Genomic DNA, 24,813 nt, shown 5'->3' on the forward strand with positions numbered 1-24,813 from the left:
AATGAATGTAGTTTGTAGTTTACGCTTTGAAGCTGAATATGTTTCAAACATATTTTAATGGTCAATATGATCAGAACACATGCCGCTTATTTGAGCAGAGTGTTTACTCTCCTTTTGAGCATAACTTGAGACCGTTTCATTTAGAAACATATAAAAAAAGATATTTTGATTAAAACAAAATTTGAATTTAACAGTTCAGTAACCGATTAGCTACATGCTGAGGACCACTTAATTAAACAATAATGCAAATTTCGATGGTGTAGGTTCGCGTCATACAAACAAACATCTAATGTGGGCTTTTGGTCACCTTTTGGGGGCCGGGCGTTTGCGTGTGTGATTGGCCTGTTTTGGACAAAGGGGGGCATCCATTGAGGAATTGGTGTTGGTCATCCTCGAGGGGAGAGTGACTGGGAATCACGTGGACTTGACCGAAACAGTGAGAGAGAGGGGGTCGAGCGTGAGAATCATCATCAGTTCAGAGCAGCCACCGAAACACAGAGAGATCACCTGGAGAACCCAGATTTAACACAAACACCCCACACTGGGCAGCAGGAGAAGAGCATAGAGCAGGCGAAGAGAGGAACCCATGGCAGAGGGTATGTCAATTGTTTTTGGAAGTTCTGGTCCTCTTCCTGAAGGTAGCCCACATCAAGGTGTTGCTTGTTCAGGAGACGCGGGGGTTGGGGTCCACGCATTGTCTTCAGGTTTCTTCTTCTCCGTGTCTGACCCCCACTCCCTCGTGTGCGCGTGTTAGTGAGGGTTTCGTGGAGTTCCTCTTTGTTTTACTCGCGTTCCTCCGAGGACTCTGTTGTGAGGGTGTTTTCATGAGACTTGAGGAAGGTTTTAGGCCCTCGCTGGTCGCAGAAGGGAAGGATTTCATTCAGCTCAACATGGGCTCAGTTTTACACCAGGACTATCAAGGTGAAGCAGCAGAAAGTACGAGTGTGTTCTGCGACGGGATCTGGAAAAGTCTCAATCACTTTGCATGGGTTGCCATTGAGACAAGTTAAATTAATTGATTTTGTTAAAGCCTATTAATAAGGCTATTCCCAGCTTTGCGTTATGTTCTGATATTTATTTGTTGGAGGGAAAAAACGAATATTAAAATTTTGTGTACTGTTTTAAAAAAAACATAATAATAAGTTAAAGAATGTATCAACACAATATCAAGGCATTTCGTAGCCGTGTTACGTTTAGGTGAATTGGTTGCCTCTTTTTTCAATTAAAAAAATAATAATTTAAACAATACTGCAAACACATGGAGAGTGTGGTAAATACTCTGTTACATTGCTTTCCAAGCTTCAATACAGGCTAAAACGCTTTAATTATAAATATGCACAAATGTGTATTAAAACCGTTTTAATTGTAGGCTAGTTGTTTGCTACAAAACTGCAAGAGACGACTAGCCAGATATTTATTCTATTTAAAACATGAAATAAAGTTAAAGTGAAACGTTGGCGCGGATTTATTGTGTAAATAATTTAAAACAACATCTCATGTTTGGCGGCAAATATTTTAAAATTCAAGTTTCGAATGTATGTTTCTGTTACATTCGGATTTTTAAATTTCACCTTTGAATACATGCCTGCATGCATATTATTTTCTCTTGTAAAACCAATGATGGTAAATGTAGATGGTTTTGCAGGAGGCTGTACGAAAGCAGAGGAGGAGGAGGGGCAGGCGGCGGAGGAAGACCCCCAGTCCTACCACGGCGTGGGTGTGTGCAAGTGGTTCAATGTTCGCATGGGTTTCGGATTCCTGTCCATGAGCACAAGAGATGGTGTGCCTTTAGAAACTCCAGTCGACGTGTTTGTTCATCAGGTATGTGTAGTGTTGAATATCAAGTCATTTCGAGGAAAATCTGGATTTTGGATCATTACAGGAAAACAAGCTCTGTGACCAACAAAAGATTCTTACACACAATTTTTTTTTCATTATTTATCATAACAAATGAACACAACCTAAATAGATAGATTATAAACACAATGAATATGTAGTCCTATGTAGCTGTTAAGAGTCATTTTATAAGGATGTATTTTATTTCATAGAATAAAAAATCAGAATCAGAAAGAGCTTTATTGCTCTGTTAACACACACACACACACACACACACAAAGGAATTTGTGTTAGGAGCTTATATAGGCTATACAGAAAATATAAACAAAGTGCTGACACACATGAAAAGAGAGAATATACAATAAATTATAAATAACAATAGTAATAAATACACAGAAAACATCTTGAGCTTGAGGGTTTCTGCAGGTTTTAAAAAGGTCTTTAAAAGTTTGAATTCACACTTCCACAAATGAAGACTTTAAATTCATCAGAGCAGCAAATCTTAAATTGATAAAGTCCTGGCAATGTTGCATGCATTGATGAAGTTAATATCCTCCTTCATATTTTTTTCTTGTTTTCAAATGGAAATTGAAAAAATATATATATCTGTAACTTGGTATATGGAAACTTATTTTCCTTTGAATTAAGTTGTTTTAAATAAAAGTCTGTTGGTGGACATTTGTTGTTCCAAATGTATACCAATTAAATCATCTTTAGACATCAAGACAAATACATAAAGAAAGAATGTAAAAAAAATTTTTTATTTTTTTTTTTGCTGCTTGATAACTGTAAAACTTTTGATAACTTTTTTTTTTTTGACTAATCATTATCCATAGGAAGTTGTTTTTTGTCAAATTTTAAGGTGTTTATAAATTGATGTATTTCAATTTATTCCTTGAAATTTGAGCTTTAAAAGGTCTTTAAAAAGTCATACATTAACACCGAAGCACACCACAGACCTCAGTTCAGGCGTTTTATCAAAACTTATTCAAAAAACAATTGAATGATGGATGATGGTTCCAACTTTTATTTGCATTTACCTCTTTTCCATTTAGAAAGCCCACGTCTTAAAGCAAAAATTGCTTAGTTAGCTCTTAAATGGCTGAAACAATTTTTTATGAATGTCCAAACACAAGTCAATCTCTGGTGTGGTTAGTAGTTCTCCCCTTTACCTCTTAATTCCATGTAAGTGTCATGTCTTTAAACATTAGTCTGGCCTGTCAACCCTTGCACCTTCAAGGAAGATGCCTTTAATCTCGTTTCCTGTCATAAAGTCATTAGCAAGATACGTAAATGCTATTGAAGCAGCATTTAGGAGCTGGTTTTTGTTGAGGTGACCAACTGGGTAGCCATTTGTGTCTCAGAAACCTACTAAAATTGCAACTCCATGTACTATAGTTTGGCACATAGAGTAGAGTAGTACTGGGCATGAAGTACATTTTTGGTGCAGTTGTTGGTCTGTCAGTGAGCACTGAACAAACTAAAGAGTTTGTAAAGTGGTCAATTGGGGTTTTCCATAGCCAAAGCCAATGTAAGATGGCTGTTATAATACCATTATTTTTGGAATACATAATTGTTCATATACAAAATTGAGGTTAAATGAACATTTATTTAACACTTTTTTACTAAACTCAATTAAAACCCCAATATATATATATATATATATATATATATATATATATATATATATATATATATATATATATATATTTATATATATATATATATTTAAATTACATTGACAAGCTAGGAACCGTCCCAATGGGGAGTGATCAGTTCTGTCAAAATAGTTGGATATTGTCCAGGCCTATACATTCATTAATGATCCACGTGCTGCACACACGTTCGGTCGTGACAGCGGGCCTCAGCTACACAACATTAACTCTGCTGCTCTTTGTGAGAGCAGACAAAAGGAAAAGAGCGTGACAGATCCTTTCTTTCTTTGTGGTCTTTTGCTTCCTATTATGTCACAACCTGCTTGCTTGAGATTTCTCCATCACCTGTGTGACTGTCACAAAAGGATCATGCATGTCCATACAGTACAGATCCTGTGAACTTGCTCACTTCATAGGGGTTTTACTGTAGGGAGAGCTTTAAAACATGCCTCGGAGCATCAGGGGGACATCGGTGGGAGGAAGGGAAGTTGGGGGTTGTGGGGGGTCACACGTGTCTAGGGAAATGGGTTAACGGTCACTTTGACCGACACACAATGGAAGTACTTGAAAGGGAACACTGCATCTGCCACAACATAGTTGTAACCAATGATGTTTCCACAAAACATACACAACTACAGATCCTCTTCGGCTCCTGCGGGGCCTTTTACATCACTTCAGTAAGAAGATCTGTCATACTAGTCTTCTGAGGCCATACCCACACCTGATGATCCACAGAGAGTGTACTTGATACATTGGTCTTATTTCTTTAAATCATATATAAAACATTCAGAAGAAGTGGAATAATAAAGATTTCTCCTTCATTTTCAGTTTACATCAGAATGTTGACAATAAGCTTTGTGCTGCATAAACTCCAACTAATATACAACATCAGTTCAATTACAACACCTAATACAGATGTAGCCTACATCATATTTTCTGCATTATAGTAAAGAAAATGGTATGTTTGCATAACTGTAGGCTACTTACAACTGGAGGAGGGAGATAGAAATGTTGTGTGTTAACCATTTTATCCAAAAGTAAAAACTGTCATTTACCCAACTCATCCTGCTCCAAACATATGATTATCTTTTTTTTGTTGAACACAAAAGGTGAATTTTCTGAGGACTATGCTAGTCTCACTATTCAATGAATGCAATGACAATAAATATGGACTGAGGCTTACAAAATATAAAAAAGAACGTAAACGAGTACATGCTAATCTTTCCAGGCCACATGATAGCCTTGTGTGATAAACTCAACTCGATTTTGTGAGGAAATCATTCAGACCAGTTTTGTGAACCTGGTGAGCAAATAAATAGAAAATATCTGACTTTCTGATAAATAAAAAAAATAAAAAAAAACGTAATTAGCTACTTTTCTCATTAACTAATTATATACTTTTACATTTATGCATTCAGCATACATTTCTATCCCAAGCGACTTACATTGCATTAAAGGTATACAGTACATTTTAAGCAGTTCATGCATTTCCAAGCAATCAAACCCATGACAGATGAATATAAAAAAAGAAATAAAAAAAGCATGCATGGATGAATCGATCACAATATAAACAATAACATGAATCTAAACAGAAAACAGTTGATGATCAGACAAGATTTTCAGTTGAGGCTGACTTTAATAATTCCTTGTGTTATTGTTCATAGAAAAGAAAGGCATTTTGCGGCAAGAGTGTGAGTAAATGATAGGTGAGCTATTCCTTTAAATAATTAGTTCAGGTGCTCATTTACACTCTGCTACGGGAGCTAATTCTTCACAGGGGAAAATGTTCACCCTCAGGATACACTAAAGCCAAGCAACCATGTGAAGAATTTTTCTGGACCCCACAGCATCTTCCCAGTGTTCAGTGTGGGGGATTAAGAGACCTGTGTGTGATGTGGGGGATGTGTGTGTGTGTGTGTGTGTGTGTGAATCAGGAATGCTGTAACCTGGGTCGGGGGATGGTAAGGCCTGGGTTTTTCACACATAAATCACTCGCTTTCTCTTTCATATCCCGTAAGAACATACATCATCACATACTCAGCTAGTTAAAGGAGTAGTTTAGCCAAAAAAGAAAATTTGCTGCGAATGTACTACCCCTCAGGCCATCCGAGATTTCGATGAACAGATTTGGAGAAATGTTGAATTGTATCACTGTCTCAGCAATAAATCCTCTGCAGTGAATGGGTGCCGTCAGAATGAGTCCAAACAGCTGATAAAAACATCACAATAATCCACACATTGCTTTAATGCTGTGATCCTCTGGGACCTGTTCTACAGCAACACAAACACTGATGAGACCATACCACAATGAAGTTTTATATTTCAAACCCAACTGCAGTTTCTTTCCTTGTGCATGTTCCTATATGAATGTGGAATCTGTCTAGTGGCCTTACTGAGAATGTTTTTCTGTCCTTGTCTGCCTCTCTCAGAGTAAACTGCACATGGAGGGTTTCCGCAGTCTGAAGGAGGGTGAGGCTGTTGAATTCACCTTCAAGAAGTCCTCCAAGGGTCTCGAGTCTCTGCGGGTGACGGGTCCTGGAGGAGCTCACTGTCTGGGCAGTGAGAGGAGACCCAAAGGCAAGAGTGTCCAGAAACGGCGGGCCAAAGGAGACAGGTGAGTCATCTCACAGCTATACACTCTTTGTTTTCACACTGATGTCGTAGAAGAACCATTTTGGGTTCCCCAGTCGACCTTTCAGTGATCGGAGAAGAACATTTGAATAATCTGAAGGACACTTTTCCACTATTAAGAGCCATTTGTACAATGGAAAGTTTCTTTGGATGTTAAACTTTCTTCATTGAACCCATCAATGTCATTTCAAAATATATCATTTAGTATTTTTACGACTGGGGCAATTGGCAAAAGGCTAGTTTCCTCTTCATTACTAAAACTCCAGGATCTTTCTTAACTTATCAACAAAAATCCAGCAGATTTATTTTAGGTTTTGTGCCATTGGAATGCCTTGTTTGGCTGGTCAACCCTGTTTCATGTCATATTCATGTTAAATTAAAACAATTATATATTTTATTATGACATCATAGAGCAGTTAGATGTCCTATTTTGTCTAATTTTGACATGGAATCTTTAATTGTAAAACTAAATTCTGAACTTCAAATATTTAATAGAAATGTCACTGGGGCAGAACCTTTTTAAGAGAAAATAAAATTAATGCATTTATCAGACACTTTTATCCAAAGCGACTTACAGTGTATTCAGGCTAACATTTTTTACGTAACATGTGTTCCCTGGGAATCGAACCCACAACCCTAAAGGCTACATATCGTTAAGTGTACATACTATTACCAAAATGGTGCATATAATTAAATGGTAGCAACCCAGTGATATCTATTGTAAAAAAAATTCTTAGAGTGTAACAACTTAATTACTAAAACACACCGTGAGTTTAATGTCCAATTGAAACTGTCAAACTGATATTTGTAATTTGGAGTTCATTAATTTAGCTAGAGGTGGCAGAATGCAGTTTAAGACTTTTTGTGGGCCTTTCTTCAGCATCAGTGTGTAGCGCTATAAGCTGTATGTTTTATCAGCCCACAGGGGGAGCTTGAAACCCTCACTCTTCAGAAATGTGGTTTGGTCACCTCTACCCTTTCACCAGTTCCTCCCTTCCCCCTCCTCTGACCTGGGTTAGGGCTGCGTGGACTGTCGATGTGACCCAGATCAATAACTGTTTAAAACGCCTGGTCACTGATGCATTTATACCTGATGGATATCCCCCAATCGGCTGTTGTTTAGAAAGAGGACTCCGTGTTAACATCCAAAAGTCACTTTAAATATTAACTGCAAGGATGCAGTTTTAGATTAGATTTGTAAAGAGTAAAACATTATGCCAGAATTATGGTACATTTGATTAAAGAATGTTCTGTTGAGTTTATTTTATGCAATTTTTTGGTACCAAAACTAACCTTTCTCAGCTCTCCGTGCGATTGGAAGTTAGAGGCGTATCATGTGGCCCATCAGTCCGTCCGTTCTGATCACTGTGAGAGACACTGTGTTGACAGTATCAGATCGTTGTATCCTCAAAGGGTCTCAGGCTTGCGTTCGATACATCCCTGGAGCATGTTAGCCCTTTAAGAAAACCACATCTGTCCATCATGGTTATTCATTCAGTTGAGTGGACGCTCTGCATTGAACTTCAATGTTTTACGGAAGCAGTCTTTGTGAAAAAGAAGTACACTGTTGCAATCTTTTAAAAAATACTGATTATTACAGGAATGGAATACGTACTTTAAAAGAATGCACTTAAGAAACAATATAATGTTTAGGCACTTAATAGCATGCTATATAAAATTAAATGACCATACATTTTAGTTGAAACTTATATTACATGCAATTAGTGTAAAAAAATTATATTGAAACATGTATGTCATGTATTTAACTTTATTTGTAATAACACATTTATAATGATGAAGTTGCATTTCAACACATTTAAAAAGTATTCATTTTAAATATAACATCAAATAAATCCCTACATGTGCTTTAGTATGTGAATCAACACATCAAAATAAGTGTACTTCTTTAAAGCATGACAACAGTTTATTAAAACATAATGTACACAAAGTAAAACTTTTCATTTGATTTTATTACGAAGTGCACTTTTTAAAAAGTGACCATACGTGATGTAAATGAATAAGAACATTTATAATTTAAAGTACACTTAAGTGTCGTTTTATTTCTTTAATGTTATCTGCAAGCTTTTGAAAAAAACATTTAAAACTTGAAGAACACTACAAGTGCACATTCAGTACAATTAAACACACTCCTTTTTTTCACAAGGGAGTGCAGAATGCAGAGGAAAAAACGCTGCAGTGTATTTAATTGATAACAGATGAAGGTGCCCGAGAGAGGTCAGGGGTCAGGATTGCCATGGAAACTGCATGTGTTTAGGGACTGGGTGGGGTGTTTGGGGGTTAGGATGGCAAGAGGTCACAGTTCATAGGTTGCTGCTGCAGCTTTTTTCAAACAAAGGCCATCATTGCCTTCTGCCTGCTTGGCCTGCTGTCCGTCTGTGCTGTGTGACGAAGGCCTTGGGTCAGTGTCTATAAACCAGAAGAAGCCACTATAGTGTCCCTCAAAAGTCCCCTGTGCCCTGCGGTCACCCACATGACCTCAGCTGAGTGGACATCAATGCAGCAGCCACTGCCCCATACCAGGCACCCATATGCCCCTGGGAGCTCCGCACATGGCCCTCCTTAAATAACTGTGTTCACTCTGACAGCCTGGGCATGAATGGACATTCAGGAAAACCTGGTGCAAAATACAATTGGTTAGATAAAAAGAAATGAAAGTTTATTTTAATTGGAACATTTGCTCACACTGATGGCAAACATTAACCCTATAAAGCCTACAGGTCCTATTTAATACAAGATGGACACTTACTGGAATTACCTGATTGTCTATACAATTTTTTTTTAGAACAATCATGTTCAAATGCGATTCTCAAATATGATCATCATCAGGCTTTTGAGGAAAATGTATTTGTTCATCTTTGTCATCACTGCATTGCATAAAACTTTGATCATAATACTAGTCATATAAATATCATCTTACTAAGACATTATTGGGAGATGACAACTGAGTGACAGATATATGCATTTTACATAAGAAGTCTTAGTTTTTCTGTTATAAAGTGTTAAAAATATGCATTTTCAGTCCCCAAAACGCCGTTGTCGTGTAAACGTCAAAGTTTTCAGTTTTTGGCTGAAAACGTTGTCGTGAAAACTGCCCCTTAATCACTATTTTATATTCCCAAAACTATTCTAAAAGTCAGAGTTTTATAAATCCAGGATTTTAACAGGATTTGAGTTAAACCTTACTGTAAGACACTTAAGTGATTTTGTTCATAGTGGTGATTAAGAAAACTTCTTATTATAATTGTCCCGCAGGTGTTATAATTGTGGTGGTCTGGACCACCATGCCAAAGAGTGCAAGTTGCCTCCCCAACCCAAAAGATGCCATTTCTGCCAAAGTGTCGCGCACATGGTCGCCAACTGCCCCGCCAAAACCCAGCAGTCATCTCCGGGGTCTCAGGAAAAGTCTAGTGGTGTCAAAGAAGAGAAAGCGGAGCACAGTCATTCCCCACCACCCACCGACTGAGACAGCAGAGGACGGTGGGACCACGCTTGAAAACCAATCATATCACTATACTAAAAAAATGCTAATGCTGCTGTTGGAGCTCCCTCAGGTCTATAGAAGCAACAGATGAGAAGAATGTAACTTTTTTTATTGGTTTAACTCTCAGGAATAGAGCTGCTCTCAGGAATTTCAGTACAATGTTTGGTGTACAGAAGTAGTTATCTCATATCTCACTAAGGGGACGTTTACACGACAATGATGGACTAAAAACGGGAAATGTTTTCCTTTGCGTTTATTTATTTATTTTTTTTAAGTTGTGAATTCAAACGTAGTCAAAATGATCCCCGGTTACACTAATCTAGATAAAAGACTGAAAATGCTGTATTATATATGCCAGGCCAGTAGTTGGCAATGCCCCTTTGTAAAGAAACACTATGCACACATGCATTCTTACATTCTCACGCATTCCTACAGATCGAAAACATGTTATAAAATTTCTGAAAAAAAAAATCACGTACCACAACAATGGTATCGTTTTACAAACATTTCAATTTTCAGTCCTTTTTTTAATGAATGCCCAAAACGCATTAATTGTTTTCCATTTTTAGTTGAAAACCTCATCGTGTAAATGGCCCCTAGGTGATTTTTAAAAGTGTTTTCTCTACTGTCTACAGCTTGTCTAGAGTTGAATATACTCTTATTCTTACAGATTACTGTCTGATCGATGCATTTGAATGTTTGTTGTATTTCGTGATGCTTTTATGAAAATGTTTTGGTAGTGTTTTAGGGTGGGTTTGACTTGGGGATTTGGCAACTGCCAGTTTTGCTCTAGACTCTCCTGATCACTAGGGACCAAATGAATGTTAAACCTGGTTCTCTCAGCCAGCGGCTCATTTTACACGTGTCCAAATCTGTCATTAGTGATCTGCGGTTATCTTCAAACAATAACTCAATCTATTAGACATGAAAGTACATAATCAATCACACTTTTATCTCTAAACTTCAGTCTACAGTCAAATCTCGGCTTGGTGTTTGCTATCTTGTCTTAAATGCTGCTGATCTGTGTGTCTGCTAGCAATATATTTTGTTATTTGTCTTTGACAATTGGTCTCAGGGGTTTCTTGGAGCAAGATAGAGAGAAATAAGTTATTCTTTTGAACAAATGTTGCCCATTCCTACGTCGATGGTGAAGACATTGGCTCCTTTCTCTAGCTGCCTGTATTGATTGGAATGTATTTAACAGCCTTTTACTCCCATTTTACAGGAGAGCTGAAAGACTTGACATATTTAATATATATACATATATATATATATATATATATACATACTGCTTATGAAAACCTTGTATTAGCATTTACTCATAGTATTTATTTATAGCAACGTGTTCTGCATCTTCTCCACAATGTAAAAGAGACTCAGGCTCAAGTATCTCAGAATTATTTCCTACAATACCTCAGCCGTAATGTGCCACGAATCGGTTGACATTGATGATTTGATTTGTGTGTGTTTGTGTTTCATTGCAATGGTTTCGTTAGATCATGGATCATTGTGATTTCTCTCTGTCTGTGTTGAAGTCTGCACTGCTCTCTGCCTCGTCTTACAGATTTATGCTTTATTTTTCAGTCGCTATTTGACCTATAAATGCCTTTAACTTCAGTGTTGAATCATGACTGAACTCAGGAATGTCAGATCTCAAGGAGTGTGAGGAAGACACGATTTGTGACACGAATTGTATTCTTTTATTATACTTTCATACCATTATAATCATTCTAATAATTGACTTTTTGATATGTGTGGATCAAACAGGAATGTATATCCTATCTAGATATGTTGTGGTTGCCTCTTACATAAACTGGAAACATTTCCGATATCTAATCGATTCCTTTATGCAATAATATTTAAGTTCATGTTTTGTTGTATTTAATAAAGAAGGAATCATACAAGGTTTCGCACCATTTAGATGTGTTCATGTTCATGATGTTTTTGACTATCCTTTTGAGCTTGGAAATCACTTTTTGAACATTTGAATGTAATGTGAGGTTTTGCAATGGTTTTGTCATCTAATAAATTTAGTGGGATATAAGAAAAAGACAGGCTATGACGACTTCTTTCTACATTTTATTAATGGGTAAATTTCCAGTCCTTAAACTGCCATGAAAATTAATAATCTTTTAAAGTTATAGAAATAAACAAATCGTTTTTCTTAGTACCTACAATCTTCATAATAATCTTATATATATAAAACTAAAAAAAAATCGCAAGTGCGTATATATTGCCAACTTGATGGTAAATGTACGAATTCAAGTCTAGCGCAAGTCTAACTCATGAATATCAGTTATGGAACGTGACGTTCCGCCCAGGAGGCTTACCTGATTGGCTAGAATTCAGGCGTTGGTGGGTGGGCGCTGGTCAGTCTGGCCAATGAACGAATTTTGGGTTCCTAAAAAAGGTAATAAGGGGCTATGGTTATGATTGGACCGTCAGCAACGCTGCAAGACTGTGACATTTTGATATTGGACATATCACAACTTCAAAATGAACGCGAGTCACAGTCCTCCTTAAAAACAGCTATTCTGTTTCTGCAGTCAGAGACAGCGCTACACTTTGGTAAAGATACCACGGCGAGCCCTCTCAAAGCATGTCATAACCATAGATAATATGTTGACAGTTTTATAAAGTTAACACCGTTTTCTGCAATACTGGCAGGTTGGAGTCATTTGTTCTACCACAAACTGGACCTGAAAGTGTCCTGAAGAAAATACTGTCGGCTCTCATCAACCCCTCTGATTTAAATATGACTGAAGGCATGAGCAAATAATTTAAAGGTGCACTGTGTAATTTTTAGCGGCATCTAGCGGTGAAGTTGCGAAATGGCTCAGTCCCCCGCTCACCCCTCCCTTTTGCAGAAGCTAAGGTATATGAATACGGTATTTATATATATGAGCAATGACCATTAGTGGACAAATGCAAGCCTCTGACAGTAAGCACATTGTTACATTTCTCCCCCAAATCAAATGAGAAAATGTGAAATTACATTTTGTTTAAAGACGTTTTGACATTTATGCATTGTGCTATTATTTTAACAACGTCCCCCACATCTACATTACCATTACATGTCTGAATTGTCTGGATAACTTATCAGTTCAGGTTTTTTTGTCAATATGATGTTTCAACAACTTAGGTTGGCCTCTGAAATGATTTTAAGAGCATGCAGTTATTTAATCTTCTGTTAAATTCTCAAAATCTATGTAATTAAATATAATAAAAATGATGTAAAAATGAAAACAAGCAGCCTTGTCATGATTACAGCAGAAATAGAGGAAATATCTTCTTAATAATCTTTCTTATAATCTTAATTATAATTCGTATAATAGGAAACCCTTGAATATTTTGTTAGATGTAGAGATGGTATGAATATTTTCTGTCATGATTAATATGATTTAAATTATTATGGTTGTCTGCATTACTATGGTTAAAATCTGCTGGAAATTTTCAAAAAGTACCGATGAACACATTTAAATTATATCAACAGGTTTACAATTTTAAACCAACACTATGAACTTTGTGTAATAAAATTAACATTTTGACAAAAGTTTTAGAAAATGATAAAACTTACATTTTAGCATTTAAAATGTTTTTTTTTTTTATAAATAAAATGTTAAATTATCAAAATTAAGAATGATTTCAGCTATTATTATTTATTTGAACAGCTCAGACTCTGCATTCCACATTACCCAGTTTTTCATCAATCACTTTAAATTTACAAAACTGTGTTAAAAGTCGGTCCAAAAGACAGATAGACTGAAAAAAAAGAAAATTTGCTATTTTGGTCCTCTGTTTTCTGCAGTGTTTTCACAAAAATCAGAACCGACGTTGCATGCTTGTCTGTGGAGACTCTTGCTAACTTTGCTTAATGCTGGGCAGTATTTAGCATGAAATTATGAATCGTGCTAAGTATAGTTTTTAATGCTAGTTCAAATGTGAAAACTGGAAACCGTTGTATCCGTAGTTGAAAGTTTCTTCCGCTGTTCTGAAGCATGAACCAAACCAGCCAGCGGCACAACATTACAAACTTTGATTTGATCAGTTAGGGCCCGTGATAAGCTCTGTGTATGAGGTCTGTGAATGAACGAGAAAGGTGTCTGTGTTCCTCAGAAGAGACTGGTGAGTTTGACTGTGCACTGCATCAACCTTGATATCTGAACTGGATCATAGTGGAAGATCCATAAAGTCATGATGTTCCTCTAATATGGTGCACCTTGCACTTACACAAATATGATGTTGTCTTTAGAGTACGCTGATCTTCAAAGATGTGAAAATAAGAGATTTTTGAGTGACCCACTGGAAAAGAGACAACAAACATGGTGAGTGTGTCCAGTCTTGTGCATTCATTGCTGTTCTTTGAGAATCAATGGAGTTTAATCTATAATACTCCTGACTTTTGGGACAGATGAAGGCACCTTGCGTAACATGCTGGATGAACTCTGTCTCCTGATTCGTCCTGGGAAGCTGTCGGCTCCAGCTTGCACTTAAGTGTGCCTTCAAGACTTCAGAAAGGCTCTGGAGAATGCCATGAAGCCGCATGTCTCCACCAAACAAGTTTTTGTCATGTGACATCATTTGCACAAGATCTGCGTTATCGAATCCAGTTAGCTTTATCAGCTGTTTTGACTTTGATTTTGAATGCATTGACATTTATTGTATACTTGGTATTTATGAGCATCATAAGGATTGTCAGTCCATCAGACGTCACTCTACATTTATACAGACTACATACAGATAACCTGATAATGTGCAGAGAGTATGAGTTTGATTAGTTGCCAAGAAAGCCTGAGCATTTGTTTCATCTCAAGCAGTAGTGTTGTTTTATCACATGGAGTCAAACACAAAAAACTTCAAATGGGGCTTATGTTAAAAACAGATATTCATGTCATTTAAAAGGCCCTGTAACAGACTGAATAATGAGAAATAATGACACGTTAAAAAGATGAACAACATTTCTTCGAGGTGTACAATGTTTTAGTTCTGTAAGAAAGCGTGCACTTAAACTCTGATGGAAACACATTTGTCAGTTCAATTCCTGGATGCCTCAACTGATGTGATGCAGAGAATTTATTTAGTAGGAAAAAGAGTCTCAGACTTCCCCAGTTGCAGCAATTATTCATTTTTTATTTTATTATTGATACTTTGCACCTGTTGCAAAAGTGATTTTGTTCCCTTGAACACATGAGATGAATTTTATTTGCAGATGTTTTATGCAGTATTCAAATTTTCCCCCCACACAAGTTTAATTTGAAACTTTACATGCAAATCAAAGGCTGATGTATTATACTGTTTTGTGACTACTGTACTGTATTGTTGGTTATAGTTAGTGTTCGTTCTGCTGCATGTCCTAATTACTGCTGGACTCTACAACTGTAGCATTGATATAATGTTGCGTGGGGGAAAAAATGACATCATGCTGATGAATGAATTTATACATAAATTGCAGGAGTGCATAATTCATCATTATGCATTATTTATCATTATCATTATCAAACCATCTTTCATGCAAAAATAAAATAAAAATAATTGTATACAAACAGAGACAAATCAGTGTAAGCTTGTTTCTGACGTAGGATAAAAAATAAATAAAAAAATATTACATGCAACTTTTTATCTTAAAATAAAGACTCTTTCATAAACACAGTATGTCTCAGTAAAGAAGACAAGACAACTGCAATCTTTATTTACCTACACATCACTCCAAATTTTTGTGGAACACAAATTATGTTTTGTTGTTGTAGTTGTTTTTAATGTTTGGGACCCCCCAAAAACATTTTCATTTTGGGCTGAACTACAGTAGACAGTTCAGTAAATATAAAGAAATCATGACAGATCAAGTTTATGAACAGCGCGTTAAAATTTTAAATACTTTAAATACTGAGAAGATGTCATTCACACTCATGCACTGAAGGGATCACGTGACAATGTTGCCGAAACGCTGCTGTTCTGTGATCAGCTCGTGCACAGCAGGCTCAGCATCAGCGCCAGCAGCAGAGTAAACAGCACTGGAGCCGTGCACGAGCCTCCCTCCTTCACCACGCACTTCTCATAGGCCTCAAAGTCCACTTCCCTCATCGCGCACACGTGGTCGACGCGGCAGTCAGCTCGGCACTCCGTCAGGTCATAATTCACAGAGTTGAACTCATAGTACTTCTGCAGATAACACTTGTCGCTGGATATCCGCTCCATCACGCGGTGCATGGAGGCGGGAGAGGCGTCCGGCACACGAAACGCCTCCGTCAGCCGGTACTCTTTCTCCCAGCGCTCATGTACCTTATTTGAGTATGTCAGGTTCATATAGTAGGTGATTATATCCTTCAGAAACACAAAGCAGTAAGAATAGAAATGTGTAAATCAGGGCAATATATTATAGCAGTATGTAACTTTTTAACCTTAATTTGCAACAGTAAGTGATTTCACTAGATGTTGACGTATGTCATTCTTTGTGTGGTTAAGTCACGTCCATAAACAGAAAGAAGATCCCGCTATTAAAAGTTTTGTGTGGAGCGTTTGTAGCTTGTTCTTGCAACAGTTGCTTAGAATTTAAACTTGTCTTCTAGATGTCTGTTTTAATCTAAGTTCTAAACGGAAATAAATTAAAATTAAATTTATGCATAGTAGCTTTTATCCAAAGCGACTTACAGTGGCATTCAGGCTATCAATTATTACCTATCATGTGTTCCCGGGGAATTTAACCCCCAACCTTGATAGCGCAATGCTCTACCAATTGAGCTACAGGAACACTAATAAATAACTGATAAATCTAATTGTTAAAGGGTTAGTTCACACAAAAATGGTCTGTTATTAATTACTCACCCATATCGTTCCAAGCCATAAGACTTAAGTTAATCTTCGGAACACAAATTAAGATATTTTTGATGAAATCCGAGAGCTCTCTGACCCTGCATAGACAGCTAGGGTCCTACCACGATCATGGCACAGTATATACTAAGGATGTTGTTAAAATGGTCCATGTGTAATCTGTAGTTTAACCGTAATTTTACAAAACTCAGTTAATACTTATTTTGCGCAAAGAAAAGGGCCAGAATGCTCTGGGATTTCATCAAAAATATATTTTAATTTGTGTTCTGAAGATGAATGAAGTTCTTATGGGTTTATTACAACATGAGGGTGAGTAATTAATGAAAGAATTTTCATTCTTTGGGTGAACTATCCTTTTAACATCTGGGGAACCTGTTTACAAAACTAAGAAACCTCAAACGGTGCAGGGTCTGCAGCTAAAAACAAAAAGCGACAAAAAACTGTGCTTAAACAAAGGAAAATGAACAACACTGAGTTTGTTTTCCCTGCTGAAGAGGTAACAAATTTAATCTTTAGAACACTTATTAGCTTGATTCAGATGGGTATGAAGCTACTTATTTTTTTAATTAATTATTTTTTGTTTGTTTTTATATTATTGTTATTTTATTTTATTTTATTTAGGTAAATTTCACTTATCTTCTTGAAGCTATGTGTGAGAGAGAGTACTGTTTGATCAGATCTGAATGAGCAGTATAGATATTTTGATTACTTGTTCAAATGATTTATGATGATATATGTGATGTTGACCACAGATTCATCTATGCACAGAAGCAGTGTCAAAGCACAACCCAAGTAAAATGAAATAAATACAAAAGAAATAATAAATAACCCATAGCGTGTCTTGCATTTTATGTTTTAAACATAGACAGCGATAGAGAGGCAAAAGTTATGTGCTGCAGCTTTAATTAAAACTAAAGCACCAAAAATATATAAAACTTTTATAAAATCAGTATAGACATATATATAAAAAATGTGAAAAATCACAGACTTAAACTAAAGTAAAATTAAAAAGATAAAATAAAATCTAATTCAAAACATTAACAAAAACTATAACAGGCCAAGTGATGCTAAAACAACACTAGTATAAAACGTACAAAGTTTGCAATAAAAATACAAATTTCTTCATGCAGATGGGTCTTACCTTGATCAAAAGTGTTTTGGTGTCATACTGAAACATGCGAATTCCAGGATTATTTCCACCATCTATGACACCAGGTAATGTTGTTATCCAAGGCGTCACTCCTGGGGTCAGGAACATTGCACTTATGGGAGATCCTGTAAAAGGGTATTAACGGCTTCCGTTTTACAAACCATTTGTGAACGTAATCTTCACTATCAGAAAAAAAGCCATCACTGGGTGGTACCCTTTCAAAAGGAAGGTGCAACCCATTTAGTTTCTAAAATGTACCATTGAAGTGCTAATATGCACCTTTTTAGTAATGTGTATACTAGCTTACTAGCTACTGGTGTGTACAGTATATATAGTGTTGTTTGGTGTGACTTCAGTTTGTGAGTGCTGCTCATCTCAAATTTTGTAAGGCAAAGTTTTCTGTTATTAATAAGCTTGCAATCAGTAGTGTTCCTGTGGCTCAAGTGGTAAAGCATTGCGTTAGCATTGCAAGGTTGAGGGTTTGATTCCCAGGAAACACATGTTAGGTTAAAATTTTACTGGTCACACAAGTGCAGGTTGATTCAACACTTCTCCATCTTTAATACCTTTGATATGGTAAACTACAATGAAGTGTCACTATAACATGACTTGCATGTGTTGTCATTCCAATTATTTAACTGCTCCCGTCCTCAAACTCAAATTCTAAATATCAAACATGTTATGATAAAGCATTAATAATAACAATTGATAAACACAAATGTCCCTTTTCCCCGTGGTGTGCCTCAAGGGTCTGGTCTTGGCCCACTTCTATTTCTTATTTATACGCTTCCTCCCTATCAGATACTTCTGTGCCATGTTTTTACATTTTTAGAGTTACACTGAGGATATGCAAATTTATTGCATATTTATAATCCAATTCTATTTTTCTCCCTCTTCTTTAACATCTTGCCTACACGATCTTAAAGTATGGATGGCTTAAATATCTTTGAATATTGAATACAGAAAAAAACAGAACAATAAATTATATGATCTCTGTTTGTTCTACTTGCTTGATCATGTGACTATATTGTATATATTTGTGTTATCTATATTGTGTTATCTATTATCCATATCAACCTTATGCAATGTGTCCTTGGATTCTTGGAAGGTGCTATATTAATAATGTATTATTATTATTATTATTGCCCTTTAGGTACAAAGGTGTACCTTTCCAGGTACCATCCCAGTGACAGCTTTTGTACATTGTTTTCTGAAATTGTTGTAAATCTTTGAGAAATACATTAAATGTATTGCCAAAAGAAGATACTTGAGCATTAATTTATTATCTCTGATTCTATAGCATTTTCTAGTAGTATGTAGTTTTTTTTTCAGTTTTAGTTTAAAGGGGTCATATGATGTGATTTCAAATTTTCCTTTTTCTTTGGAGTGTAACAAGCTCTGGTGCATAAAGAAGATCTGTAAAATTTCCAAGACTAAAGTCTCAAACCCACTCTGCCATGCCTCATTCAAACACGCCCCCACATGTCTACGTCACTTTGTGGAAATGGCGCCCAAATGTTGACGCAAAGAAAGAAGGTGAAGTTTCAGTAACACAGTTAGTTTTGAAGCGGTCACGTCAGGGAGATGCTGTGTGTGTCTAGGAGAAAGAAAAAGCACTTTATCTGGCCTTCTGAAAGTAGATGCATTTAGAAATCTTTAAGATTACTAACAACAGAACAGAAAAGTATTTTATGGACAACCGTATGTTACTATTGACTGTTCTGAGAGAGAGAGAGAGAGAGAGAGAGAGAGATTGAGAGACAGGGTCACACAGTGGAGTCAGCTGTCTTAACCGTCAGTATCTTGTGTACTGCAAACACATACGAGCTTCATCACTGTGTCTGTTACGTGACTCTGTTCTCCTTTGGGGCTTGAACTGATGGTAAAACTAAGGACATTATTAACTGTCTTTACATTTATTTAGAAAGATGTAACTTGCGATTATGGAAAGGGTGTTACATTTCCAACGAGTGCTTGCAGTGTTCAGCCAATCACAATGCACTGGGTCAGTTGGCCAATCAGAGCAGACTGTGCTTGTCAGAAGGAGGGACTTTGTAGAAAACGAGGCATTTAAGAGAGGCGTGTCATAGAGGACTCATATTCTGTTACACCAAATACACAAAATGATCATCTTTAAAAAGCATCATATGACCCCTTTAAAACATTGTTGCTGTGAAAAGTTTCAATGTTGCCTTGACATATAGATAAAATACTAGATTGTAGACAACTTTTGTAGACAACTAGATTGTCTACAATAACCCTTCTCATAAATAGGTTTTCCACATTTCTAATTTTAAGGGTAATTCTAATGCCAAAAGATGCACCAAATGTGACAGAATTAGCAGCAGAATTGAAATGACCTTTAGAGCTGTAGAACATGCGGAAACTGTCAGTGTGATGATGACCGAAGAACTGGCCCTGTATAACAGCGCTGTGCTTCTGTATGAGATCCATATAGCGCTTATTAAACTCTTTTCTGAACCAGGCTTTATCTCGCTTCTTCTCAAAAAACCCTGGAGGGACGTGGCCAATAATGTAAACCTGGGTAAAACAGAAAAAAGCTTCTTTATGAGTTATAATAATAACACATGGATAAACTGACAAAACTGAAGGTTTCACTTGCTCGCTGTAAGTCACTACTAACCTTCTCATTATTTTTAGCTGCATCCTGAAGCACTTTATCAGCCCAACTGAACTGATCTGCAGGGTCTTTGACTTTCTCTGTGAGTTTGTTCTGATCGTAATAGAGGTTCGTATTAAGGACCACGACTCTGAAGCCAGTTTGATTAAGCAACTTCTCTGTGTAATATCCACCTGTGAAAGAGATTAATGAAAGTTATATGGCAGTAGTTTAAGCTTTATTACATAAATGATGAATTTTATAAAATAGTAAAAAAAATTGTGTCAGTGTATTGTTGTTAATGATGAGCTACTTTAGTTTATACCTATTTTAAAGGTTTCTTTTGACGCCGCATGTAGCCAGTCATGCCACATATTCGCGGTTTGTTCATAAATGTTGTTTTTTTCTGGAGGCATTTGGTTCTTTGGATGGTAGTCATGATTTCCCATTGCAGAATACACCTTGGTATCTAAAGAAATACAAATGTGAAATAAATTTCATAGACAAAGAAAACAAGCAGTCAGCAGCTCATATGAAACACATACTAGGAAAAGTGGTTTTTATGATGTAGGTGAGATTGCTGATTATACGTAGGACAGGTTCGACTCCCAGCTGCTCGTCGGGCACATGAGGAGTATCATCTCTGTGGATAAGAGGTGAATTATATTCAATTATATAATCAATTATTTAAGAAATATATGACTTTAGACAGCTCACCTATCTGCAGTACAGGCCAAATGCTTTTCACACACCAACTCATTCTTTATGATTATCTTTATGACTGCAAGCACCACTTATACTATACTGGACACTTGTTGGCTAATTTTTTCTCACTATTCAATTTTATATGAATGCACATTTTATACTGCTTACAAAACATGTTTCAAGCATTTAAGTAAAAGCCTTTAGCAGTTTTTAAGATTATGGAATAATAAATTCTTTTTTAACTGGCAGTGTAGTTGAAAATCTGTTGTGCTCCTTTAAAACAAGTACAAATTTCACAGCCTCATTGTGTTTATAATCAGCTACTCTAACTCAAAAAGACTGACAGATTTGTTGGCGCTTAATGGTGATGATGTTGAAGTCTATTGTGTAGTTATTTTAAATCATTTGGCTTTTAGTACTGCAAAATTGGGTAGCACTTTATTTTACAGTCCTGTTCCTCATGTATATACTATGTACTTATTATAGTAATTACAATAACTATGTTATAACTAGGTACTAACCCTGAACCTACCCCTAAACCTACCCCTACCCCATGTAGTTACCTTGTATTACCAGAACTTTCTTAGATAAATACACTGTAAGTACACTATAAGTACATGTTAATACACGTACTGTAAAATAAAGTGCAACCCAAAATTGTATTTAGTCTTCAAAATTCTGGTCAATCATGAAGAGTATCATGATGAACAAATGTTCAAGAACCATAATCTTTTGTTGGTCACAGAGCACATCCAAAAGCCAATTGTAAAAGCCTACTAGGTTTTTGTCAGGTGAAGTACGTTTGGTTTTGACAAAAATCAAGACTGCAGCACTCTACTGAATTCACTTTAAACTTCAGACTAGGACAGTCTTATGAGCTGAGAGGGCACTTGGCACAAACCCGGTCCAGATGATGAAGTCCGGGTCAGGCAGGATCCTTCTCATGGCACTCAATGTCGAGTTTATCAGAGTCCATGGGGAGTCACAGGAATAATCTCCAAATCTGCCTGCGTTTGGGGTCGGACGGTTTCCACTGGAGGCACATTTTGATGCAGCGTTACCCCCTACATCATAAGAAGGATCCCAGTGGAGGTCTGAGATGTGCCAGAAATAACCTGTAGTGGAGAACAACTGTGATCAGCCTGGCCATATACTGAGCATGATATATCTCAAGACTACTGAGCTATTACAGACTAAAATGATAATGTATAGTCCACTCAATACTTAAAATTTAACCATGAATCAGCATCTATCTATAGTGTCCATGTATAAATTGTCCTAAAGGGGTGGTTGACTGGGTTTTTTCTAGGGCTTGATTGTGTTTATGGGGTATGTGTTCATGCTTTGTTTAAAAAAAAAACACACACATTGTTTTTCACATAATTACTTCTCTTTATTCCACACAGATATGTCAACTTCTCTGAGAAATGCCTCAATTTATTTCCTGTTATTAGGAAGCCCCTCCCTCAGAAATACGCTGGGCTGAGATTGGTCAGCTGGCTCAGTGTGTTGTGATTGGCTAAACCACCTCGAGTGCGTCTGAACATCCCGCCCCTCTCAAGCTCAGTATGTGCTCCGGTTGTACTGTAAACAATGACATCTTCTATAGTGCTCATTAATTTGAGCACGACTGAGACACAGAGAATATTAACAAAGAGAATGAGAACCTTTGCAAGCCCGGCTCTTAATGGAATGTTTGATTGTTTGTTGTTGTCTTCTACTTTTAGATATGCTGTTGTTTGTAAATGCTACTGCTTCTTTTAGCTTTTAAAATACGGTTTTATTCGGATTAAAGCATTAATATAGCACAGCAACTGTACATGCGTCCATGTATAATGCTTCTCATAGCATAGTGAAAATAAGTGTATAAATGGTACAGTTTGTTGGAACTGATCTGACAATCTGAAAGAGAGAGAGAAAGAGGGAGAGAGAGAAAGAGGGAGAGAGAGAGAGCGATACAGAGCAGCGCGATGAGAGGAACAGGATTGAGAACCGCTGCTTTAGAACATTATTTTTGAAACTTGTGAATCCATTAGAAACGTTAGAAGACAGAATTGCGATTCATATGTAACAGATTTTTAATTGCACCCCTAGTTTTCTCTTCCTCTTCTCTAAAGCAGCACAACATGGCCTTGCCCCTTTTGTTGTGTGTTCCCGGGGGCGGGGTTTATCTGGGTTCATGAAGTAACGGACCCGGGAAGAAGCTTGTCCCTTACCAGCTGTTTTTTTTTTGTTACTATTAAACTGCCAGAATTTTAAAAGATGATATCTCTGTTAGTATTGAAATTTCAGTGCTGCAACTTTGCAGATATTGTTTATGCTCAAACAGCAACATTACACACTAACTAATGTTAAAAAAAGGTAAAATCGCAATCAACCACCCTTTTAATTTATGTGTGTATTACTCCACTAATAAAATAAGCATTTTAAGATTCACAGTTCAAATGAGATCAAACAAGATTACATGATTTTTTTACTTTTTCAGACCAGTTGCTCTGCAACCAGTTCCTAAGCTTTAAGTCACTTTGTATAAAAAAAAAATCATAAATGTAAATTGGAAAACAATTTTGAATACTATTACTAATACATTATTTCGTTTCATTTCATACAGCTTTATGCCTTCCATGTTAAAAACGACACATTCTCAAGCTCTAATGAGTTCATTAGGTGATACACTGCTGAAAGTCTCTGCTCTTCAATCTACTTTATATTGCTTTTTAAAAGTTGTGCAGTATACATTCGTTTATCTTATCCGAAACAACTCAAAGCGTTTAAGGACATACCTTTCATCATGCTACTTTTAGCAGAGAGGATGAAAATGTTGAGAAGAATAATTTTCCAAACACCTGCCATTGTCAGATTCATCCAATGTGTGTGAGAGATCCAGAGACTCTGACCTGACTGCTGTTATCCTACATCAAGACATTCATTCCACAGCCGTCAATAAACTGACAGATAAGATAAGTCAGCTGAAGCAAATAAACTTGCAGGACGGGAACCTTGTTCAAACATGGTTCTCCAGCTGTTAATACGTGTAAGGAGAACTAAATCTGTTGCACATTTGTATCAGTCATTTACGATGCAGTCAGCTTTCTATTTTAGTGTGCTACTATTTCTAAGGCATGCCTGTAATGTTCATACAGTAGTGACCTGATTTTAAAATGAAATCTGAAGTCTAATGTGTGAAGCAGTTTCCGTGGCGAATGCTTTACTATTATAAACCAAATCTTTTAACATTACCTTTTAAGATTTTTAATTTATTTTTTTAACTGTCCACAAAGCAACCAAAAATCAGTGTTAAATCCTTTTAGGAGATTAGCAGCATTAATATATAGTTATAATTTAAGTACAGTTACTCAACTTTACAACCATGATAAAGATTACTGCAATTTATCTGGGGTGTAAAGTACTTGAGTAACTGTACTCAAATCAGATCGCTTTACAAACCTAAGAAATAAAAGATTATTAAGTATGATTAAAGGTGGCATATTCATATTTCATCTAATTCATATTTTCATGATCCATATACCGCAATAGAGGATGGGATCAGTAGCTAAGTTTTGTTTTTAGATAGATTAAAGTATGCATGAAATCAAAATAGACTTTATTTACTTTAATAGCGCTGATTGTCTTGATGAAAACAATTATTCCGTGCAAGTTAATCCACTGAAAAATATAGTTCGTCTTCCTAATCTTTAATCAAAATCTGGGCATTTAGTTCTGCTCTGGAAAGGCATTCCTGTTCTAATGTCTTGGGCAGAATATCCTTAAACACACCCTCCATTCGTGAGATTGCTATGAGTGAGAGGAGGAGCACAAACATAAAACCATGCCCTCTATTCAGTATTCCGTTTCAGATGTATTTATGTACATATGAATACACACA

At 36.4% G+C, this 24,813-nt stretch overlaps 2 protein-coding genes across 3 annotated transcripts; one reads left to right on the forward strand and one right to left on the reverse strand.

The window, feature by feature from the left end:
* Window positions 1-317: 317 nt before the first annotated feature.
* LOC127974450 (protein lin-28 homolog A-like) lies at window positions 318-11,737 on the forward strand. 2 transcript variants are annotated; one of them, XM_052577689.1, is made up of 4 exons: window positions 318-596; window positions 1,646-1,821; window positions 5,921-6,105; window positions 9,396-11,733. In XM_052577689.1, exons 1-4 carry the CDS (start codon window positions 587-589, stop codon window positions 9,604-9,606), a joined length of 582 nt encoding a protein of 193 aa, XP_052433649.1. In that variant the 5' UTR covers window positions 318-586; the 3' UTR covers window positions 9,607-11,733. The 2 variants fall into 2 exon arrangements, with proteins under 2 accessions (XP_052433649.1, XP_052433648.1); XM_052577688.1 differs by lacking the exon at window positions 318-596 and adding an exon at window positions 632-921 and having other exon boundaries at window positions 9,396-11,737.
* Window positions 11,738-15,278: 3,541 nt separating this feature from the next.
* smpdl3b (sphingomyelin phosphodiesterase acid like 3B) lies at window positions 15,279-23,936 on the reverse strand. Its single transcript, XM_052577853.1, has 8 exons — window positions 23,711-23,936; window positions 21,829-22,042; window positions 20,768-20,865; window positions 20,548-20,691; window positions 20,247-20,416; window positions 19,963-20,143; window positions 17,594-17,727; window positions 15,279-15,945 (listed from the first exon to the last, which is right to left on the reverse strand). The coding sequence occupies exons 1-8, from the start codon at window positions 23,790-23,792 to the stop codon at window positions 15,583-15,585; spliced, it is 1,386 nt and encodes a 461-aa protein (XP_052433813.1). The 5' UTR covers window positions 23,793-23,936; the 3' UTR covers window positions 15,279-15,582.
* Window positions 23,937-24,813: the final 877 nt, after the last annotated feature.

Source organism: Carassius gibelio, chromosome B16, assembly GCF_023724105.1.
Source record: "Carassius gibelio isolate Cgi1373 ecotype wild population from Czech Republic chromosome B16, carGib1.2-hapl.c, whole genome shotgun sequence".
Classification (NCBI taxonomy): Eukaryota; Metazoa; Chordata; class Actinopteri; order Cypriniformes; family Cyprinidae; genus Carassius; species Carassius gibelio.